Source organism: Schistosoma mansoni, assembly GCF_000237925.1.
Source record: "Schistosoma mansoni, WGS project CABG00000000 data, supercontig 0194, strain Puerto Rico, whole genome shotgun sequence".
NCBI lineage: Eukaryota > Metazoa > Platyhelminthes > Trematoda > Strigeidida > Schistosomatidae > Schistosoma > Schistosoma mansoni.
This window is the reverse complement of record NW_017386072.1, coordinates 104,925-130,691: the sequence shown is the minus strand read 5'-3', so window position 1 is coordinate 130,691 and position 25,767 is coordinate 104,925. Positions and strand designations below refer to the sequence as shown.

At 33.7% G+C, this 25,767-nt stretch overlaps 1 protein-coding gene across 1 annotated transcript in view; it reads left to right on the top strand.

Annotated features, from left to right (window-relative positions):
- Positions 1–1,100: 1,100 nt before the first annotated feature.
- The window catches only part of Smp_145820 (Rac guanyl-nucleotide exchange factor, putative), a gene marked incomplete at both ends in the record, with an annotated part of 26,776 nt that continues 2,109 nt past the window's right edge, over positions 1,101–25,767 (top strand). Inside the window, 9 exons of the mRNA XM_018793954.1 lie at positions 1,101–1,238; positions 1,272–1,373; positions 3,622–3,705; positions 4,713–4,985; positions 6,228–6,515; positions 7,375–7,476; positions 10,481–10,597; positions 19,597–19,667; positions 21,956–22,098. Coding sequence (XP_018647101.1) covers positions 1,101–1,238; positions 1,272–1,373; positions 3,622–3,705; positions 4,713–4,985; positions 6,228–6,515; positions 7,375–7,476; positions 10,481–10,597; positions 19,597–19,667; positions 21,956–22,098 — 1,318 coding nt within the window. The remainder of the gene's footprint in view (positions 1,239–1,271; positions 1,374–3,621; positions 3,706–4,712; positions 4,986–6,227; positions 6,516–7,374; positions 7,477–10,480; positions 10,598–19,596; positions 19,668–21,955; positions 22,099–25,767) is intronic.

Below are 25,767 nucleotides of genomic sequence, written 5' to 3'. Positions count from 1 at the left end.
TGGGCAGAAAACAAAAAACTTACCTTCAACACTTCAAAGTGTAAAGTAATCCATCTGAGACATGTTGCAGACTATAGTTACAACTTAGGAAACTCCCCTCTAGAAGTTTCCCAAGTCAAAAAAGATTTAGACGTGTTGATACCCTATGACCTGAAGTCGTATGCGAACTGTAACAAAAACGCCTTTCAAGCAAACCTTGCACTGGTAACATTGAAGCGCATTTTTGGCCAGTTTGACGATAGAACCTTCCACTTAATCTTCAACAGTTTTATACGTCCCCATTTAGAGTACGGAAACATAGTATTTCCTCCCTCCCTCTAAAAGGATTAGGAGACTGGAGCGCATCCAACGGCGAGCAACGAAATCAGTTCGGGGACTCAAATTCCAACCTTATGAAGAGCGCCTCAAATCACTTAACCTTTACCCGTTAGAGTACAGGCGTCTTAGAGCTGACCTTCTTATGACTTACAGTATCCTTAACACTTCTGGTCAACCCCTAAGACATCTACTTAAACCTAGTCTCAATACTAACCTAAGGGGTAACACTCGGAAACTGGAGACTCAGCATATCAGAACGGACTGTAGACCCAACTTCTACTCCTTAAGAGTTGTCAAATGCTGGAATTCGCTGCCGGCTGAGCTAGTCCAAGCGACTTCCCAGGAGTTCTTTAAGAGGAAACGACCTATTCTTAAGGACTAAGGATAACATCTTATTATGATTTACCATTTTTTTCCTACTATAGTTAATATACCTAGGTTCCTTCTTGGAGGTATTGGTGATCCCCTGCTACTAGACACGGAAGACCGTTAAGCGAAAGCTTCTTCTATTCCGTCCACAATCATTTGAACCATTTGAAAGTATCTGCTTGACGAAAACTAACCGTCTTTCTACCTATTCATCATGAATCAAATGCAAAATTATCTTGAACTCATATTCGGTTAAATAGCTTATGCACCAGTTCACTATTTTATCACTGTAATATGAATTCCTAGGTATGACCTCGATACGAGTTTACTGAAAGTATTATAGACCAGGAGATCCGACGAGCTGATTGTTTGGCGCCGATTACAATCGCTGTGTACTACTGATAACTGTCTATATGTTCCAGTTTTTTAGCAATGCTTTGGATACACAGAATGAGGAACTAAAATTGTTACATAATAAAGTAACGGAACTAGAAAGAGTAAACAATGAAGTACTTGATTTTGTTCATAAGAATGGAAGATTGCCAGAAATTGTAAGTCGACCGGTTTTCATTTTACTTTTGAAGATAACTGATCGAGAAAACCTTGAATTAGCTTCTGACCAGGATGATATAAGTGTTTATCGTGGGTCAGAAAGCAATCATGGTGGTGAACATCGACAGCTTGAGGTATTCTTAGTTTGAAGTCTATAAACATGTTGATATTTTATTTGGCTAGGTCTCAAATTTTTCTCAATAATATAACTCTCTCCAGAGCCTTATATTACGTATACTGATTATTCTGGGTTTGTTGATGATCCTAGATTTTTCATGTAGGAAATAGTTCTGGTTATATCATATCATCTTAACAATATGTTAGTTTTACGACTTAGTACATGGTAATACATTTAGATTCTCCCTTTCACTGTGAAAATAAAGGAGGTTACTAGTCTTCATCTGTTTCAGTAGGGTCTGAAATTAATGTGTGAAATAATCTTGAGATGCAAGTAGAAAAAATATAAGAAATTAAGACCAGGTAACTTTAGCGTTTTTCAGAGATCGTTTATAAATTATAGTCTCACCGAAATGTATACCAAATTTATGTGAAACTTCTAATAGTTTATTAGAAGTTCAGAAAAATAATATAAGGGCTAGTAATTACCTGTTTATCACAGGGATTTCTGTTTTGTGGTGGATAAAAAATGAATTAACGCTTCATCCTGTGTTTTTGTCTGAAAGAAGTACAATATATAATTTAGTATTTTAGTTATATGTGTTCATTAAAGCCTCTTGGCATTCTGACTTTATAATTCACACACATGCGTTAAATTGTTGATTAAATAATGTAAACTATTACCAGATTATCACACTGAAATTTGTCTGTTGACCGGACTTTTAAATTGATATATATCTCATCGTACATCTTGGTGTCATTTTGATCAGTCGCAAATCAGTATTCGACATAAGTTAATCTCTATCTACTGTCTTTTATTCGTTGCTCCAAGTCATTTCACTCATTCCGTTGAGCAAGTAACAGCTTATTTCGCACCCGTAACAAAAAACCGTACTAACAGAAGTAGCTTTCCCTTTTTCGATGTGTTGCCATATCTTTGATCACAGAAATCCGGGATCGAATACATCGTTTATTAATTTATGACTTAGACACCTGGCCTCATCTGTAATGCATCGACCACCCGCGTAAAATCTAGAAAAAAGTCTACTGAGTTCACCTCCCATTGAAAACCTGTCCAAAAGTTCTGTTTCAGAAATATTGCTTCATCTTATTGCCCCTAAAAAGCACGTTTGCTCTCTGCTTGTTATCCGTTTATATTATTCAGGTCACATCTAACGCCTGCGCTTCATTTGATAATGATACGTCTTCATTCTTTTTTTGAATGTAGACGGATTCATTTGTTTTTCACCTCAGTCTTTATGGTCTTAGTCTTATATGCATATCAGTCAACGGTCTTTCTCTTTCTTTTGGCTTTCCATTGTTGACACTGACATATTTTACGTCGTTCTCTGTTTCTTGACTTTCTGTTTGTATACTGAAATGAAGTATGATAATTTGAGTCCATACATCTTAGTGCAAAGTTCTATGTTGTTTGTTATTAATACATTTACATTGTCACTTAGCGGATTTAAACTGATTAGTTTGTTAGGGATCGTTCAGAGGTGTGATCAGAAGAAAGTTTTATGGGAGTGCTCTGTGAATAAGTTCACATTGCCTTTCCTCAGTGCTAAGTGTATAGGTAGTAATGGCATCAAATAAACAAATTCGTCATAAAACTATCAATATTTTTTCATCAGCCACACACATACTTATTATCATCATTAATTATCACTACTCAAAGCAAACTGATCATTTTTGAGATGGTGGAGATTTGTAGCTCAGGTGGGTGATTTTGATGTAGGTTCGTTCTCTGAGCTGGATGGTTTGGTCGTGGAGCTTTCATCGTCCTTCTTAACGACATCATCAGCACAAACTTCGGGTAGAAGTGAAGTGTTTGAATTTCTCCTCATGTAATTCACAGCTTGTCCTGTGCACCTCGATGTTGATTGGTTCTTATTGACCTTAAATCTGTCATTGTTTATTTCTTTGTTTTGGTTGTATCTCCTATTGGTTTGATTTTTGCTGCACAACCAAACCATCCAGCTCAGAGAACAAACCTACATCAAAAACTGATCATTTTGTGCACGTGTAGGAGGTGATATTTCTATTTGATGTTCAACTGAAAGTTTTATCACTATTATTATCACTATTATTATTACCATTATTATGATTATTATAGACTCTAGATAGCATAACTCAGTTCTATAGTCACTACACTGACACTAAGTTTATGCGAATCATTTGTATGAAACGTGAAATTTTTTTAGTGAAAATTCATCAATTAACACGTTACTGAGGTTGTTTAAAATTGTTTTCTTGTTTTAGACTGTAACTAGGAGGTCGCCGAATTCGTCAGTACTAACTGGTGTAATTTCGAAAGACACGGAAGAATTAAGCAGAGAATTGATGGTCAGTTTAGAAATTTCTCTGTTATACTCTTGCAGCATGAAGTACTTTCGTACCATCTAAAGTTTATTAAAATAACTTTTATTTGAATGTTTTTATAGTTAGATGTAATGTTGTTTGATAATCTACATTATAGTCATATTACATTTTTATAGTGCCTACATTAGATCCTTTTCGCAATACGTTGAAAATCAGATCCATCAAACATTTCAATCGTCTTGTTACTTCAGTATTTTTCTAAGTGTCTGTTATTATAGTGTGCGGAATTCAATATTTTATGGTTGTACAAAAACTACGTATTTGCGTTTATTTTGAGGAGCGGATGTTAAAATGCTTACGTGTACAACATTATTGTTGACTGTTTAATCAAATGTTAGGGGTGTCATAATTTTATAACCATCTGTAGGCTTGTATATTGTTTGATTTGTTATATATGTTGTGTAGGGACATGCACCTATCTAATTAGTACATGTGTAATGAGTTTGGAAAGTAAACAAACAGTTAACAATTTAAGAAATATAATATTATAGTTTATGTGTTATTTTCAATGTTAACTTTTAGCCTTTATACTAGTACTATGTGAGTGCTAATATCCAAAACGTTTTTCATACCATCTTTGATAGCCATCAATAAGGAACTACAGTTAATACTTCTGGAAATTAACTTTTTTTATAGATGCTTGTGACCCGATTGTTTAGACTTTGTAGGTGTTTGGGTGAGTCAATTGAGGTTGTGTTACCGTTCGGTACATGTACCTAGGCACAATTAAGCAAAGACTGAACCGTTCAGTGTAGCCAATCAGACAACTACTGAATTAGCCAGTGAAAAGTGAACTGACCTTAAAAAACCTGGTGGAATTTGAGCGAGGAGATTAAACAGTAAAATAATAGTTATTCGCAGGTTATAGAGTTACGTTACGTAAGTCTCGAAAGTACTTCTTGTCTGTTTACCAGTAAAATTACTGAAATAATTAATCCAAATCAACTTAATCTCTTTCTAATCTTACATAGTCATTGGGTTTGGAATCATCAAAATGCAATCACATCGTTGATCATGTTCAGGAAAATATGGACAATTTAGTAAGCACGGATACTACTGCTTATGAATCTCAGTTAGATTTCGACAAGAAAACAACTTGTTTGACTCCACAACGTGGCATTAGTTCTCCTATTTTTGAGATAATAGACCTATCTGATCATAATGCATCGCCAACGAATCCTGAATGCTCCGGTGATGATTCTAATAAATCTCAAAATTACGGTCAACCTCAATATTCTTTTCTTGTAGGTTTTTTCTTACTTCATTATCGTATAACTTGTATGGAAAGTTTCTTACTTTACACAACTTGTTTATCGATATTCTAAGTATTGTGCATATCTTTAGCGATTTCGGATCTTGCTTCAGCTACTTTGGTCTAGGAAACTGAATAGTATCACAAGCCCTCACACAAGCTATGTGGCTAAAAGCCCACTACATAAATTTCTTACTTGTTAATCGAATGACATTAATCAGTACATCCTATCTATATTCTCGCTGAACTATGAACAAGGTTGCGGATAGACATTTATAATCTTGCGAATTCCCGGCAAGTGTTATCTTATCAGGTACTAACCATCCACTTCATTCATATCTTTCTACTTGTATTTTGGTAAAACGAGACACTTATACATTGGAGTTCATTCACTCAACCAAAGGTGAAAAATGTTTTACAATACCTTATCTAGAAAATATATTATTCATCGAACAGGTTGTAAGATCTGACCTTTTCAGAAACTTTTATCGTTGAACATATTGCTGATTAGCAGTTGTATAGGTTCCTGTTTTATCAAAAAAACACTTCATTTAATTCCAGAAAGTTAATTTACTTTAATCATGTATATATGTATGCCGTTATCAATTTCATATATTTTTTTGTAAAAGGAACTTGTTGAAATCATTTGTACCGGGCATTCCATATTTTACTTAACATGCAATATTGAATAAAGCTATTAGTAATAATAATATTATTACTTTTGAGTCTTTGTAGAATAATTCGATTTCTTGAAGATGTAAGTACGCGTTTTACTTATCAATAAGCATGAAACAATTTTATGACGCTAGGCAACTGGAGGTAGTCGTTAGACAACTCTAAACCTAGGTTTATTGCTAGTTTTCACTTATCGGCAGGGGGCGCTTAAAACATTCAAAGAACTGATACATTCTTTGTAGGGTTCGCCCCCACCTCATCCAGCACTAAGGACTAGATAAACATGCTGTTGATCAATTTACCCGATGACTAATCAATGTAATTATTATGACGTCTTACAGTAACTGTAGTTATTAGTTTCTCCATAACTTTCTGTTTAAATTTGAACAATAGTCAACATATCTATATTCTTAGTACAATTTATGAATATCATTAAATCTATCTGTCTAATATTGATATCTTGATTTCTTTTTCTACACAACATTATTTAATCATTCCACTCGTGTTAATAGATTAATAGTTTTCAACATTCCCTTAACTCTCTTTTTTTTGTTTCTAGCCCACTATTAGTACAGTGACTTATGAACTTCGCCGCCGGGAATTATTACGTGCTAATCAACGTATTGTTTCAAATTCATCATATTCTTTAAACGATTCAATTGAAAGTCTTACCGATCATATTAGCTATCATCAAAGCATACCATCATCATTATCTGTACAGTTACCATCATCTGAATGTCAAGCGATTTGTATTCCATGTAATAATCATTCCTTACATTATTCCAATTCAAATTCTAATCCCACAATGTCTCTAACAGACTCAGTATTACGTTATTGTGTTTCTGAAGTAAGCTCTCTCAAGTTATTCAATATTCACGATATATTTGATTTGTTACCTTCGATATGTATTACGTTCAACGATAAATGTAATTGACACTTCCTCACTTAATTATTATTAGAGAGATCTTCACCGTACCCTAAAATTAAAATACATAATGGTTGTGGATTAATTTTGTTATTAGTGATGGTGTTAGTGGGTTTCATTTTTATTGGAAAAAAGATGGCTTATTATCCTGACTATACCGTTCCAGCTTCAGTTACATTAGTAGGTGCATTCGTTTATTTCTTATTCTTTAACTAGGTAATGGAGTAAGTGTACACTGTTCAATCTTTCGGTGATTAACTCTGATCCAATAAATTTGCTACCACTATTTATGTACTCTGGGCATGAATACTATCGTACGTTTTGAAAAATCAAATGAAACTTATTTGAATTAATCCATTGAATGCAGTGTTTAGAGGGTGATCTTAAGTACTGAAATATCATAAGATATTCGGTTTGGATAATCAGATCTCAGCTTTTTCAAAGATGGATAGAATTATATTGGTTAATGAACCGATTGAATTGTTTGTGAAAATCTACTTAGCACTATTTCAAGACAAAGGGATTATCACACTCACTTCCAGAGGCTTTATTTAGAAATCATCTTGGTATACATTTACCATAAGTGGAATATAAATTATTGACCGTTTTCTTGCTATGAAAGCCATGAAATATAATATTACAGTACCCAAGTGAGGAAACGCAGTTTCACTCAAATCACCATCTTCAGCTACATATATTCTCCATCATCCTAATCTTTTTTTCTTACTAAAATCCCTAATACCCTAATATTTACTGGATTTTTAATTGTTTTCCTCTTTAGAAATCTAACACCGATGAAACCAATCCAAACGATTATTCATTATCTTGTCCATGTGGAAATCCTCAAAGCTGTCCATTGTCTGAACAGAAAATTGAACGTTTGGTACGTTTTGTCCGTATTTTAGTTGCAAGGACTTGTATTTTTCCGTTGTTGATGTTTAGGACTGCGATTGGTTGGTCCCTCCTGAGGTTTGTGTATGCTGAGTGGATTGTCACGATAATTCCGTTGAGTTATAAGTGTCTACAATGGCTATTAGTTGGATACAGGGCAGGCGTTTCGTTGTGTTCTGGACTCGTCAGCTGGATGTGTCTCCATCTCGACGCTGATGTTCTCACTGGTATCCAAATACTTCCAGCTGACAAGTTTTGAATACAACGAAACGTCCTCCCCGAATCCCATTCTTAGTCACTACATAACTTTAGTTTTATAATTATGTTGCGCTTATTGATTGGTTGTCTAAAATAATCTTTCGTTTTCGAAATTATACCTTGTTTATGTCAAAATTGTAATGCGATCTCCAGCCATTATATTGTTACACAGTATATAGGTAACTCAATTAATTTTCTAAGTTGGAACAATATGAGTTGAGATAAACTGCAACAGCTTTGTTATGACTAAAAGATACATACATATTTGCTGTATATTGTATATCATTCTTATAGATTTTATGCAAGAAATTAGACCGAACAAATGAGGTAAACATAGAAATTCCGAAGCTAACTGATGATATTTGTTTAGAAGTACAGTAGTGCTTTAGAAATTACAACAAACACTAATAATTTATAAACCTTGAATTCATGAGGTAACCAAGTTTTAGTTAATGTGTCTGTGGGAAAATTGAAAAAGAAATAAGTATTTCATAGTTGAAATCATGAGTCAGTTGAAGTTAGACCATCATGGGAAACCTAGAAGCACTGGACGACCGTTTCGTCCTATTATAGGACTCCTCAGTAGTGCGCATCCACGATCCCGCCTCGCGAGATTTGAACTCAGGACCTACCAGTCTCGCGCCAGAGCACTTGACCGATTTCAGTATGAAAATACTGAAATCTCCACAAAACCTCTTCTGATAAATAAGTTTTTCACATCAATAAATATTAATAATTTTACAAAACTGAGTATGAACAACTAAATAGTACATGACCACTATCAAAACTGACTGCTTCGGTTTGGACTCTCAGGTACTGTTTCACCGCTCGCACGGATCAAATAATCTGTGTGGCGCATATTTATTTGATGCCTCATTGTATCAATGTTCATGTGTCTAAATAATAAAATAATAATCAAAACTGAACAATAACAAGTACTGTTCAATAAATCGTCCATTCAAGAATAAATCAATCAAAATAATATCTTTCGAGTAGAAAATGAGTAATGTAATTATGAATAAAAAATATTGGATCAAAATATGGAATTAAAAGTTAGTGAACTAAGTGATAATGAACTCGTCGATGCATTACATATCAGATGTTGAGGTAAATGTAATACATCTCATGCTACTTGAAACTAGTAAGTAGTATAGCGTTACAATAGTGTACTGACAACCATTCATTGAGTAACACCGATATTTAACAGTACAATAAGTTGTTAACTAGCTTTGGGATAATGATCAAATTAACTCAACAACAACAAAGACGATAAAAAAATAGATACTCTGTAGATCGCTGTTATAATCAACGTAGAGACTTTGAAAAATATAGATTATTCCAAGTTCCTTTCAGTACATTCTAGTTTTAGAGTATAGTTGAGCTTTTCTGCACTACTGAAATGAAACTAATATTAAAACGATTTTTGTGCTTTTATTAGCCAATGAGTGCGCAAGTAATTTAAATGAAACATCTACTGATGAAAATTTTCGAGACTTAATTACATACACTGTTTTTATGTATTCTTAGAATTGATCATGGTTAATAATCATCTTTTTGATCTCAAAATCAATACGTAGACTCGCCTATATGATTTTAAGTCCGCCCTGGTACGGCCGAGAGTGGGGAGAGTCCGCTCTCCCTCTCGAAATGCTCTCACATGGCCACGCGTATATAGCCTCTGCCAGGGAAATCCTACTCACTATCTTCTCGTAGCATTACTGTCGTTTACGAAATTGAGAGGACGAAAAGCGAATGTCTGGCGCTTTGACCGGGTTGGTGGGTACGGCGCGTCCACCTAGGGAGTTGGAAAACCCCGACTTTCAAACCAATGATGCACATAGGCTCCAGTATCCTGAGGGAACAAAAGGCGTATGAATCAATTGTTGGTCACCGGCTGTCATGGGACTGCATCTCCTTACGATGCTCCACTGCCTTGTGGATCAGATCTTTAGGTCAAAGGCTCCGGGTGTGGCCTCCAAATAAAACCACGTGCTTCGGTTTGGGCACCTGAGCAGTATCACAGCCCACACACAAATGAAATGAGATTTGTGCGGCGCATATATATCTGGTGCTCCTTTGTACCAATATTTATGTGTTTAAATAAATAAATAATTTCCTCAGACCCGTTTGTAATTTCGTAAATAGTTTTCAAAGTTACTCCAAAGAGCTTCCTTTCAGTTTGTATTTTAATTCGTTAATGAGTCGACAATTATAGATAGCAACACAACGGTCTGATCCAAGTTTAATTAGTTATCTATACGCTACAAAAGTACATAATATTCCGCGTCCATTACTGATAGTATGATTTACCTAAGATTTAACCTAAAACAAACAAAAAACAATGTCAACACAATTCATATCAGAAAAACCTAGCCCCTCACGTATCTTTGCATTCATGTCACTGTGTTTCCACTTCACAATAGTACTTTCTCCCCAGTCTAAGGAGTCTTATATACTTGAAAAAAGGCATATTCAAAGTTTTCCATTTAGTGGATTATAGTTGGCACTGAATTTGTATGTCAAAAAACGAATAAACAGACAGGCCGCTATAGTTAATCTAATTGGCTATTAGGTAGGTCTACTTAAACTATCAGTTCATACCTAACAATCAGTGTTCTAAATTCAATAGACATTTTCGAATGTAAAATAATATCAAATTTTACAAAATATTATCACCCTACTACTCATTTTGTTGTATATACTTTCTAATCAAAATGTATGTATATTTTTATTTCTAGTGTAAAAATCCTTGTATTATTCATGGTTTCACAATTCTTTCCGCTGTATTTCGTGGTCGACTTATTAGACAACTATTAGCTACACCCAAAGTTCATGATTTAATACGTTCTGTAAAAGTAAGTGTAAAGAAAATAATTTCATACTATGCAATTTTTCATTTATTATCTGATTTTAACCTGATTAAAAAACATGACATTCAACGAAACGATCTCCTTTTTCAACAATTTTTTTTCCTTATCATGTTGTGCAAATCGTATTGCTTACTTACTTACTTACGCCTGTTACTCCTCATTGAGGAGAATAGGCCGCCCACAATCATTCTCCATCGTATACATATCCATAAAGAGCGTTTTTTTAAGTGTTAGTTCCGTGAAGATATTTATGAACATTGAATAAACGTGATGATGTAATCGAAAGGTTATAATACTAGACTATATAATGTGAATATTAACAATAAGAGTTTGTGTGTGTCTGTGTATTTGCAAATAAAAGGTCACTCATCCTCTAATCATTAGATACTTGTTAGTTATTATTATAATTCAATAGTTTCACCAATCGAATCTCACCGTAAATGTTCATTCTTTTGACATACATCACCTGTGTGATCTTACATGTGAGTTATCCTATCTCCGTGTATTAAGTTGACTATTCTGTACATGTTTGCTCATTTTGCACGTTATGCAAGCGAGAAATAAACTGGGTTAAGGTATGTTATGTGCATGATCGTGACGGCGCACGCTGATTGGCTAATTCTAAACCAATCAGCTCTGGCAGATTATTGGAGAAGCATCTAGAAGCCGGTTTATTTCCCGCTAACACGTTACATAGAATGATTTGATGTGTATATGTAATTAGCAAACAAATACAAATTAAAATCAAATTTATCATTGTTTAACCATAGTTTTTTTCCCCTTTCATATCCAATATCGATAAGTGATACAAATCCTACAATTTTACATAAAGACAAGAGTTGCAGAATGACATAAATTTATTATATTTCAAGGCTTCTCATCAGCTGCAAACGACCCAAATTTATACTAGCAATTTTAAATTCATTTTGTTTTGTGTGTTTGTATCTTCTCATTGATGTTTAGGACTTCAATTGATCAGTTGCTTATTGTCATATGTGCATCCTGTACGGATCGCCTCTATATTGCTTTAAATTACAAGCATTGTAAGCAGTGATAGATGATGGGTAGGAGTAGAATCTAGGACGAGTCTCAAATTGGACGAAACGCGCTTTTTGGATTCCACCGCTAACCACTATCCATCTCTGCTTATAATGCTTGTGACTGAAGGCAATATCGAGTCAATCTGCACAGGATGCACATATGCCAATAGGAGACTGATCAATTGCAGTTCTAAACATCAATGGGAAGTTGCATTAGTAATATTATTATTAGAAAACATTTTTCCTTTACATACTATAATCCATAAAGTTTATTTCGAAATGACATAAGAAACAAGAAAGCGAAACAATATATTTAACATAACAGTTAAGATCGATTAGTATTTCATGTATTGGAGATGAAATCATAGAAAATGATGGAGAAATTGTAATTTGTTTATCAAATATATGATGAATGGAAACAAGCTGTTACCGAATAAGTAATAAACAAGGAACCTATTTGACATAACATTAAAGTCTTGAGTGAATGTCAGTGGGATTTTCCATATTTTAATTTTTGAACTACAATAAAGCGGTAATATAACTGACAAATGTCGAAATAATATAGCTAACCTATCATGGCAGTGGAAGGTGTACCACACTTTCTGGACATAAAGGTTAGGTTAAAAGCTAATGACAGTGGCCTTTGTAAGTAGGGTTGAAGTGATGTTCGTTGCCTGTCTATTATTTTAAACACCTGTGTAGTCTCTAATTTGTCTCTGCTATCCATTAAATGTCTAGTAATTTCACTTATGTATACTCTCTTTCCTTTTAAACACAACTTTTGGGGAATATGTTCGGAAAACCTTGTAGATGCCCTTCTTACAATTCTTACTGTGTATTTTCTGTCGCAAGTACATATAAATTCATAGAAATATATTTGAGGGTGATCTAAGAAAAGTATTGGTCTACTTTTGATCAGTTAAAGGAACACCTCGGGTTATGCATTAAAGATAGTTGGGTTGCACGGAAGCATCTTTTTAAAGCTTTTTTAATCTTTTTATCAATTCTACCTGATATCTCTTCCCCTTTGAATTCAAGCTGGTTAGAAACAGGTATTTTTGTTATATCCTAGTGAATACGTAAGTACAGGTAACTTCCAGGATCTATTAATGGACTATTATTCTATATATATATATATATATATATATATATATATATATATATATATATTCTTATTGTTTAACTATTGAGTAGTTAGATTATGCATGTCTATATTCATCTTACTATAAGCTTCATTTTGATCTATGGATTATTAACATACGAATTACTGTCCCTAAATTATATTCAGTTTATTGATTACTATATCCCACGTTCACAGCCACATTTGGTTTGATCTTGTACAAATATTATTTTCTATTTTATGGTGTGATGCGGTCTTTCTGTCTGGTATATAAAACGAGTATGCTTGAAATAAATGATTCTCATAGATTCACATAGCAGAAGCTTACATTGGTGTCCTGGACTCAATTAGAAGGGCTAGGCGGACAAGGGACCAATAAGGATGCTAGACTGCTCATACCAGTTGAACGTCATTGATTTGGCACAGTGTTAAAATTAGAAAAGTCGTATTTCGATTGGTGAATAATTCACATGATAAAAGCCGGACATGAAATCATAACGAATTGGCAACGTCCTTCTTTTATAAAGTCATAACAATTTTACTAACGGCTGTTTGTTTGAGACTTTGTGTGATTATTGTCCGTACTTTGTAAAAGTTTACATGTTCATTTAATATAAATAATACAACTAGGACTTTGTCATATAAATTCAAGGGACAATACTATGAAAAAAATGAAAGAGAAAAACTCACAGAAAATGGTACAATTTACATTGGGAAAATACTATCAAAATAAATTTCCTTCAGTTGGATTATGCTGTTGACTTCTATTTCGAGATATATCTGATACTGTCTCAAACCATTGAGTTGAACAATACCATCAAAAAACATGAACTCAATTTGATTATTCTTCATTTCATGACAATATCTTATCAACTAAGCACTTATCTACTCTACTTCACTTCACTCAATTCTACTGGTGATAAATCTGAAAATTGCTGAGATGTTATGTATAAAACATGATCAAGTTACCATATTATTAATCAAAATCAAAACGTATTAGATTTTGATGAATTTTCTTTCCTTGAAAAAGTGTGTAGCAATTCTTCGAACCAAATGTTAGCATTATTTAGATTTCCATCTGTGGGATTATTTCCAATTTTAATTTCAACATACAATAAAGATATAATTCAGTGGTGTTTTTAGAAATTTAAACATTACGTAACAGTTATCAAATAGTAGTATTATGGTATATGTTACTTATGTCGATAGATATAAGTAGGTATGTATCAGCATCCGAAAATGGAATTCCTATTAGCATAAGATTGAATTGAGCAGAACAAAAACAGGAAACAGAGAGCAATTAGAATAAGGACTGAATTGGAAGAATCATGAAATATGTTAAGGACAACTGGAAGAAGATGTATAAATTATGTATTTAATGTATGATTTTCTTTTTTTTTAAAGTGATAGCGCTGTGTAATTCACAACTAGTACACCTGTCATCACACTACCAATTTGTACTTTGTACTTGTTATGTTTAGTTATGTAGTCTATTACACCGTTGTCATTGGCTCATAAACTTTTTATTTTTGTTTGAACACATGAATATTGGTACAAGGGGGCACCAGATATATACGCGCCACACAAATCTCATTTGATTTGTGTGATGAGGGCTGTGATACTTCCCAGATGCCCAGACCGAACCAGGTGGTTTTCTTAGGGGACCACACCCCGAGTCTTTGACCTAAAGGTCTGATCCACAAGGCAATGGGCATCGTGAGGAGATGCAGTCCCATGGTGGCCGGTGACCAACAATTGATTCATACGGCATTTGTACCCTCAGGATACTGGAGCCCATGTGCATCATTGGTTCGTAATCAGGGTTTTCCAACTCCCCTAGGTGGATACTGTGTGTCTACCAACCCGGTCAAAGCGCCCGACATTCACTTTTCGTCCTCTCAATTTCGTAAACAACAGTGGTGCCACGAGAAGGTAGGTAGTGAGTAAGACTTACCTGACAGAGGCTGTATACGCGTGACCGTGTGAAAGCATTTCAAGAGAGAGAGAGAGGGCGGGCCCTCCCCACTCTCTGCCGTACCAGGGCATTTGGGGGCCATATAAATATTGCTATACATTAATATAAAACCTGATAAGGATCTAAACGTAAATAATATTGTCCGCTTATATATTTTACTCCAAATCACAATATGGGAATTTTTCAAATTTTACATTAATCAAAAAAGAAAATTTGTTTTTCCCCTATTGATGTGTGGGCGAGAATGACAATGATTGGTTGTCTTGATGAGTCAGACATTAGATAGGATGACAGGTGTTATGTGTTATATATATTCCCCTATCCTTATTATGTATTGACACTTATTGATGGACTGTTATTGATTGACTGTTCTTTGTGTCGGATTTTGGTGTGGAAATATATTGACGTTATAGTCAAGCTAATCTTGTGTTCTTGATCTGAGTTGTGTTGAAGTCCTGTAGAATAGACACTAGTGTAGATATTCGTCTAAGGTAAATTAACGTTCCACATACGTGTAAGAAGTAAAAGGACTGTTATAACAAGAAACTCTAGAGTTCTAACCAATATCTTATTGTTTATAACATCTATTTAAAATCTCATTGTTCACTATGATATTTTTATTTATTGATTTCACTATTTAATTGTCAAATGATTTATTGGTTTATTGATTTATTTAATTATTAATCATTAAATTCATTAAATCAATTAATTAATTTTATTATTATAATTATTTATTATAGGATATTGCTAAATTAATTTTATCAATCAAATTAGAAAATCAATTAATATCAATGAATAAATTAAATAAACAATTATGTAATAAAAAATTATTTTTTGAATTAAATTTATTAATAAAACTTTATAATATACTTAATGAAATTCATGAAATATTTTTTATATGGTCAATAAAACAACAAATTTCATTAATATCTATATCATCTAATGTAATTACTAAAATCAATAATTGTTCAATTACAAAATTAATGAATCCAATATCAAACAATTCATTACAGTATGTTATTTGTAATCAATTTTATTATTTATTATAAATTTATTTTTATATATACTTGAAATCATGAATCAATTGAAGCTAGACCACCGTAGAAAACCTGGAAGCACTGGACGGACGTTCCGTTCTATTGTGGCACTCCTCAGTGGCAGTGCACATCCACGACCCCGCCTCGCGAGATTTGAACACAGGACCTACCAGTCTCGCATCAGGGCACTTGATCGATAGACCACTAAGCTAGGCGGCATCCAACGGTGTTAATGTCTAACTTATTGATTATAATTTTTTATACACGAAAAATGTTATATTCTTAAGCAAAGATGGATAGTGGCTAGCAGTAGGATATAGGACAAGGCGCGTTTCGTCCTATTCGTAACTCGTCAGCCGGATGTGGCTGGATCTCAGAGGGAAGACTCAAACGAACAATACTAATTGAATTTAAAAATTTCACTCTATTGCACAAGCAAGTGGCTATCAGGACTCAGTAGCGGAGTGGATAACACGATGGCATTTAAGGCGAAAGGTACTGGACTCGAGTCCCAGAGTGAACATCAACTTTGAGATGCATGTACATCCAGCTGACGAGTCCTAAATAGGGCAGAACGCGCGTCCTGGATTCCACTGCTAGCCACTATCCATCTTTGCTTACAATGCTTGTGAATTAAGGCTATATCGAGGAAATACGCACAGTATGCACATATGCCAATTAGAGACTGACCAGTTGCAGTCCTAAAACATCGATGGGAAGATTCAAACAAACAATACCAAGTGAAGTTATATTCTTAAGTTTATATTGATTATCATCAAGTAATGCGATTGGCAATTTAGATACATTGACTTATTGTGATTACTTACTTACTTACCTACCTCCTCACTTACTTACCTACCTACCTAATTACTTACTTGCTTACTTACTTAATTACTTACTTACCTACCTACTTAATTAATTACTTACTTACCTACTTAATTACTTACTTACGCCTGTTACTCCCAATGGAGCATAGGCCGCTGACCATCATTCTCCAACCCACTCTGTCCTGGGCCTTCCTTTCCAGTTCTATCCAATTCTTGTTCATTCTTCTAATGTCTGTCTCCATTTCTCGGCGTAATGTGTTCTTTGGTCCTCCTCTTCTCCTTTGACATTCAGGATTCCACCTTGACGCAGTTGGGTGATTTCCTCAATGTGTGTCCTATCCACTTTCAGTGCTTCTTCCTGATTTCTTCCGTCACTGGATGGAATCTGGTTTGTTCTCTCCCACAATAGCTTGTTGCTGATAGTGTCTGGCCAACGGATCCGAAGTATCTTGCGTAGACAACTGTTAATAAACACCTGTATCTTCTGAATGATGACTTTCGTAGTTCTCCATGTTTCCGCTCCATACAGTAGAACTGTCTTGACATTTGTATTGAAAACTCTGATCTTCGTGTTGGTTGACAATTATTTTGAGTTCCAGATTTATTGTGATAATTAGGAATATTTGAATTGTAGTATAAACTGGAAATCCTAGAAATAACACAATTTAATCAGGAAGTACTACATGAGCACAAAGGAATGTATTGTATTTAGAATTTGAAATTAAGCAGTCATCAAGTACAAAAGAATCATTGGGCCATATAAACACCACACTTATACACGACCAAACTAATATGACGTATACACTAGTACGGGTAGCTTAGAGTTCTGACTGGTCTTTTTTTCCTCTTAACCTTCCCTGTTAAGCTCAGAACATCAATTGCAGTCTCCGCGATATGAATCATATATTCCTAATATATATAGTTTATATACAAACCAAACAGACCACATCATACCATAAAATAGAAAATAATATTTGTACAGAATCAAGCCGAAACGTTTCTGTGATTGTGGAAGACTGTGACTAATAGATTGAGAATAACTTGACAATAGTAAATCATATAACAGTGATAAATAAGTCAAATAAAAACTTCTAATAAGAGGAATGTGAATATACATATAATATAGTTCTTAATGGTCATACAATAAGAATATTCGTATAATATTAGTCCGTAAATAATTACTAGCGGTTACAATACATTTATTCTCGTCCGGATATAACAAAAAGAGCTAGCTGTTCTGGTTAGTTATTGACTTCATACATTGTAGTCATTAGCTGTTAGACTGAGTTGTGTTGGTAGGTGTAGACCACCACCAGCTGGCTGGGGTTTTCTCCTTAATTGTCATAACCAGTGGTTGTAGACATTGGGTGGGAGGACTTAAAATTGGTTATAATCGCTAAGATGTATTCACTTATTGTCTCCCTTCAGATCTTGGATTTGGAAACGATGTTATACTTTTTATTTCTCATATTTATCCTTTCTTATTGAATCATATTGTTTATTCTTGATCTTTTCTGCTACCAGCACAAAAGATACTACTACTCTGGCATTTGTCTTGATAGGTTTACCTTGCTGTGTCGATGCACATATACACCAAATTCCATTTTGTTAAAAGTGATTAACTACCCAACTCCCCGTACCGAAGAAGGTAGAATAGGTTTTTGAGCTTACAAATTTAAATGCTTGAAAATCAATTATTTTAACCATTGCTCCGTTCTTTAAGTTTTTCTCAGAAATGTTTAATCATGATCGTTTTAGTAAATATAAACATTTTAGTAAGAAGGTTCTTCATTTAAAATAACAAATATACCCTTGTCTCTAATAATTTCTAAATGGGGATCAATCTCCTTATCTGTTAACTAATAGAGTTAAAGTGATTCTACGCTACCTTCGCCTTAGGAAATAAAGATTTGCTAAGAATAGATAACATCCTTAGAATATGTACTTTGTATTTCGCTATCATCTAGGGAATAGGTATATATTTGGTTATTTTAAGTACTTAATAATCAATTTTGGCGTTTCTCTCATAATTAACTAAACAAGTATGTTTCAATGCTTATATATAATTGAATGTTCTGTTAGTTTCACATCCTTGTTTGTATAGTCCTTACTTTAGGTTGAATTCTATCTATCAAGTTGGAAAGTATCTACCAACGAATCGACATCGCTTGCACTATATTTTGATTTTAATTGGTTAAAGATTGTCGGCAGGAAACCCCTAGATTCTCTTGAGATTTCATATATATCTTGTCGACAAGTCCCAACCAACCCGAAACATAGGTCCATGATTCCCTTTCGACCATTTCCAACTCCACCTCCATTGTTTATAAGTATTTCTTGATCCGTAAAGTGTACCCTATGAAAATTATTAAAGTACTTTTTTGTTTCAAAATAATTATTACTTTTCTCTTATTACTATTAGAAGTTGTAAATCTAACTGTTCGATTTATTGAATATATTAATTGATCAGTGATATTTTTACAAGTGCACAATATTGTTTCCTACTCTGATTAGCCTCATAATTATTATACTTAGTAATGACTAACTTAAAGTATTAAGTCCTAAAGTTGTGTATCAAGAAGTTATGTTCAGTGGCGTTCAACCATATCACCCATGAGACAAATATCTCCAATGAAAATGAATGTTAGTTGTACGATATCACAAATTAACTGAATTTCATAATGCAAACCATTGGATGCCAATTTAGCGGCGTGAAAGTTAAGCGTTTACTGAAAGGCCTAAGAATTCTAAGTTCAATACCTGGTACGGTCATGGATGCTTACATCTGACAATTCAGTTTTATATTAAAATGAAATAGTTGTCCCTGATTTTCAAATGGCTGTCTGACCAAATTCAGTTCGTAATGCGAAACTCTGAATTCGACAGTAATTCACAAAACTTTGTAATATTGATTATAATTAACGGTACAAAGTGTTGAATTATTACTTTTCTCGTTTCTTCCTGTTCTTTAGTATCCTTCGACAGTTACAACCTAATCAAGTCAATTCTTTACCTGAAAATAAACGGATCAATAACAACGTTAATGGCAAAGAAAAGTGAGTCAATCAAGAAAAGTATTGGTTCTTCCTTCATGTGTTCCATTTTTTGTATTTGGTTAATACATGACTTTTTTTAAGTGATTGAAGATCTGTAAAAGGCTTCAACATTACTGAAGTCATTAGTATTTTGAGAAAATAGGGTTCAAGTGATTTTTGTTGTGAATTTACTTAAGCATCTGTTTGTTTGTTTGTTTTAAATATGATATAACATAATATAAACTTAGTAACTAAATATTATAGTAATTGTTACAAGATCTGAAACTTTTTAGTTACTATTCCGTATGATGCCGTATGTGAGAATTGACAACGAATTGCGAGTCAAACTAAAATCAGTTGTTCAGTGTCGTCATTTCTTCAATAATTCTTCACCTCCTCTCAGTTCATATTGTTATAGCTCAAATAATGGTGAGATTTAACGTGAAGAGATGATAAATTTTACAATACTCATAACAAAACGACTTCTCTGAAGGTTACTGCACCCAAATGAAATAAGCCTTGAAAATATATATGTACATGTAAATTTTTAGTGTATCTGTCATATCAGTACAAAGATTTGAAGAGATTTTTCTATGTTCAGAGTTGAATTCAAGAGTCAATCTAAGCTAGACTACCACTAAGGACCTAGAATTACTTGACGACTGTTTCGTCCCAGTATGGGACTCCTCAGCAGCGCCCATCTATCTGTTATATTGGCAGTATTACACATTGTTCCCTTTATCATTTTAAAAAGATCAAGAACAAAGATTCTAACAGAGTAGCATGAATTCATCTTATTTCGTCGGTTCTTGTCAGCTGCTTACAACCTGTGATATTTAAAATCATAATTACATAATGAATTTAAATTACTTACATCAAAGCGTTTAGTTGGAAGTTATATTGAAGACACATTAGTATAGTATAGCAATAGTGTATATGTACCTTATGTAGAAGAAAATTCTACAACATTGATTGTAACAACAGTTCAAACGGCCAGAAACAGGTGATTACATAATGAGTAAACGCTGATAAGAATAAAATGAGTAGAGCTCAGTAAATAAAATAAGATTATTAATCTGGAAGATAGTTGAAATAAAACTCACTGATGTAATAAATGCAAGAAAGAGTTTAAAAAATTTAAGATGCAACGAAAGAATATTTGTCACCAAGGCAAGGAAATATTAATAACCATCTTTTGAACACATAAGTCAGGTTTTTGACGCCTGATAGAAACGGCTTCAGCAAACTTTATAGTACTGGAGTTTGGCTGCTTACTAATCACTTTGACTTGGTGTCTTGTATGAGGAGATGTTTAGTAATTGCACTGTTTAGAGTCGTTCTTTCTCTTGTTCTGAGGCTTTTTGAAACATGTTCAAGAAATCTAAGATATGCCCTCCTTTCTGTTCAACCAATGTAGCTGCTTTGGCAGGTACATGTAAATTTATAAATACAGTTGGCTGTAACATGAAAGGGGTGCTTTTCGACATTTGATTAGGTTATTGAACATGTTTTATCCAGAATCTATACTTTGACTGCCGGTTAACTTCTGACTAATGCAGTGTTAAGTCTCCTGTTAATTGTGTTTGTGACGTCATCACCAATGAAGTTGAGATTTATAGACACTGGCTTCTTATTGACTTAAGCCACTGTTGGATGCCGGCTCAGTGGTCTATCGGTTAAGTGCTCTGGCGCGAGACTGGTAGGTCCTGGGTTTGAATCTCGCGGGGCGGGATCGTGGATGCGCACTGCCACTGAGGAGTGCCACTATAGGACGAAACGGCCGTCCAGTGCTTCCAGGTTTTTCATGGTGGTCTAGCTTCAATTGACTCATGATCTCAACTATATAAAATATCAAGAAAGTAGAACATGTCATTCTGTTCATGTTCCATAATAAATTTTATATTAGGATAAACATATTATTAAAAAGTTTTAACAGATGGATTGTATATTGTTTATTGTCTATTTTCTTTTATGTATAATTATTTTAGAAAATTAAATAATTCCATTATTCCAAATAAACAAATTAAATTCCCCGCTAAAAATCAATTCATTCAAAATGAAAATAAATTTCAAATAAAAAATCATTCAAAATTTAAAACAACAATTTTATCCAATCAAATTCATGATCAATATAAACAAAAATTTTTTTATAAACAACAATCTAATATCAATAATCAATATTTTATCAAATCAATTTCAACTAATACTACTACTAATAATAAATTATCGAATTCCAATAATCGATCAATTAATAAAGTGAATAATTCTTCATCAAAATTAATTAAACCAAAAATTATTCGACATTTTAGTAATAAAGTTGATCTGATCCGTAATAATAATAATAATACATCAGCAGTTGATTCATGGAATGACGGTCATAATAAGAATCATTCACTGAATATGGTTAATTGTAAATTGAAGGCAAATTCAAAAAATGATCAACTTACTTCAAGTAAGAATAAGAAAATAGTAATTTATTATTTATCTTTACATCAAAAGTTTGTTTTGTTTTTCTTGTAATCCGGAAGTTAATTTCGATCATCAATTAAGATTGGATGAAAGTATGACTATCAAAAAAGATGTTTTGTAACTGTGTAGAATTCTACAACAGTGTTATATATATATATATCCATTGTTGAGTTCAAGCATAAAGTATTGGGTGAATATGGGTAGTAGATTCTTATCATCTGAGGTAGTCGAAATATATGTTACGTATGTCTAGCCACCGCCTACATTGACAGGCGATGTTATTTAATGTAGAAGTTAACTGAAAAAAGCTAGGGGTAGCCAAAATAAGGCTTAACATCAGTCTATGAAGTTGTTGATAATTGAACTGAGATATGTAAATAGATGTAGACTATTTGGTTAGGGTCCACGGAATTATTATAATCAATTTTTTGAGGCTTTGGGTAAAATAACTCGGAATTGTTTCCAATGTCACAGGTGCATTCACTCTTTATTTTCCTTTAAAATCTGGGTGCCGAAATCTCCTAATACCCTCTTTCTATACTTAATCTTTCCTACGACTACTTATACTGTTATTAATTCTACTACTCTGAGATCTATCTTGATAACTTTACATGTGTGTTAGGTTCTTTGTTATGTATGTCTAACTGACTACCTAATATTATATACATTAATAAGTGTAGTTGGAAGCTCAACTCACTATTCAAGTATAGGCTGGTATAATTTGGTTCATTTACACACTAATTGTGTGAGAACTAGTGAAATTGACTAATTGTATAGACTAAAGTATATGAAATGAAGCCCGAGTTCAAAACTTAACAACTGAAACTCGGCTTTGTAATTACCAAATCCTGACTTCAATAATATTTGAAAAGTGTTCTAGATATGTTCATTCATCGTCTGCTATAATTTATGGTACTGTCTGAAACAGTGCTAAGGTAAAAGACTTATTCAAGCAAGTCACTAATAATTAGTTTACACCATATCATTACAATAACCTTATTTATTTCAATTTTTGTTGATCAATCCAAGAGATATATAAAAGTACCAGGGGTAAAATCAAACACTACTAGTTTCCATTTTTCTATCAATAGTATACAGTTTTCTGTATTCAGCTACAAACTGTAATTGTCATATGATTGATGGTAAATAATATGTTATACCCCACTTGTATTGATTGTTTGAATCGTTCCATTGGTGTTTAGAACTGCAATTGATCAATGTCCTATTGGCATATGTGCATCCTGTTCGGATTGCCTCAAATATTGCCTTCAGTCATAAGCATTATAAACAGAGGTAGATGGTGGGTAGAAGTAGAATCTAGGACGAGTCTCAAATTGGACAAAACGCGCGTCCTGAATTCCACTGTTAGTCATCATCCATCTCTGCTTATAATATGTTATACCGTTTAATTTTTCATTTTAAGTAGTATCACTAGTTTAATCACATGAGTTTTAATTATGCTTTTTATCCTGCCTATTTGTATAGTTTAAGCCTGTACAAATAATGCACATGTGATAATCAAATTTTATTTATTTCACTCAAAGTTCAATTTTTGACGATGACGATCAATCCCATTGTAAAAGGGAGTAAATCAGGTGTAGTTGTTTGATTGATTAGCATCAGTTTCATAAACACATAGACGTATAGGGAAATAGACAAAGCATAAAATCTTTTTTCTTCGAGTAATTTAACGTAGAGAAGGAATCCCAATTTAAAAATGTTTAAAAGTTTATGGTTGTGGACATTCACTGAAAGCATGAACTAATCTATGTCAGACCACTATTGAAAACCTGGAAGCACTAGAAAGCCATTTCGTCCTAATATGAGACTCAGAAGTGCGCATCCGCGACCCCTCACGCGGAAGTGGAACTCGGGATTTACGGTCTTGGGTAATTTGTGTTCAGTTCAAATTTCAATAGATAATATCACTAGATCATAATTATGCCTGATGATTTGTGCAGAATAGTTTTATGAATATTGCACACTACAATTATGGTTTTGGTTGGTGAAATGCCTACTAATAATTACATTTCAATTTTAACTGACGAGACGCATAATTCAGTAACCATGTGTCAGTGCAGCCTATTGTTTTTATTCTCATTAATATTCATATTTCAGCAATTCTTGTATATGAAAGAATTATTTGATGAAGTAATTCAATAAGTCATAGTCAACACTGAGAATAGAACAAAAGTGGGTTGATTCAAGTTGCCGTACCATATCGGGGCGACAAAATGAGTAGCGAAAGCAGCAAAACACTGTAGTAGCAATGATGATGAGGTAGACCAAATGTTGAAGTATGGCTGGAAAAGACAAAAAATATATATGAATGAATACTGACATTCACGATCTAGAAGATAAAGAGTGAACAAATCTGCGCCACTGTGAACAGTCCTAAGTCATTTAACATAACGTCTCCAACGATTGGTCGCGGTAATCACCTTGACTCTAACCAGGTAGTCTGGATTTATCAATATGATTCAGACTAATAGTCAATGGCTTCACAAACTGATGCCACGTTGTTTTTTGATTGCCCTCAGCCTTCTTACAACCTACATCTGTACCAACTAGCATTCCCCATTAAGGTAGTCGATGCCCCAGCCACCTCAGCCAATGAGGAGTCATAACCTCATAAATCGACTAATCATTGTTGCCTAGACCTATAAATCTAACGTAAGTCACTCACTTTGGTCCCATGTTTGATGATTAAGACCAATCAGAAATGAGTATTGAACTTAATTTTAGTGTTAGTGGGTACTTGTCAGCAAGTCTTATCTACAATCTTAGGGGAATTGATGGTGCAACCAAGTGTCATTAAGATTTTACTCCTACACTATTCAGGATGTTGTTCCAATGAAGTCTAATAAAGCTAGACATTAGTACCTTTGGGTGGCTCTTCAGTGATTTGGAGGTTGAGCTTTCATGCGGGCGACCGAAGGTCCTGGGTTCGATCCCTGCGTGCAGGTTATTCACTACACTCCTGAGGAGTAACATACTGGTACGAAATGTCCTTTCAGTGTTTACAGGCTTTCAATGGTGGTTCAATATCTCAATGAATGGTACTAATATACAGTTAGTGTCTTAGTAGAACCCCTGATGCTTTATCCTGAGTAACCGTGATCAAAATATGCCAATCATACTGGACATTATTTGGAGTAATGATGAGAATGGTATTCTCATCTCCTTATGATTGCTTACTTACTATTCTGCAGCAAATAATTATCTATCAAAACTCCTTTTAGAATTTTATTTGAATACCATTAGTCAAATGCTCTACCAGCACGATGATTTTCAACCTCTAACCACTTACAAACTAATGAAGTAAATATCAGTCAAACGTCTAAATGATACACTCAATTGTACACCCGACAATACATATGTCATTATGAGATTATTTATTCTGATTGTATGAAAAAGTATTTGACAATGTGAGTTTTATGCAGACAAATTTGATCTTTTGAGTGCCCTATGAACTAAGATTTATTTAAATTCATAAGGAGCTGATTATAGTTTTCCGGAGAAAATCGAAACGTATTCTCAATATATAAATATAGGGGGTTTTTAAAAAAATAATATTTGTTATATCTTGTGGCCAAGTAGATGCCTTGTTAACGTATGACGTGATAAGACCGCCAATCAGAGAGCAGCGAAT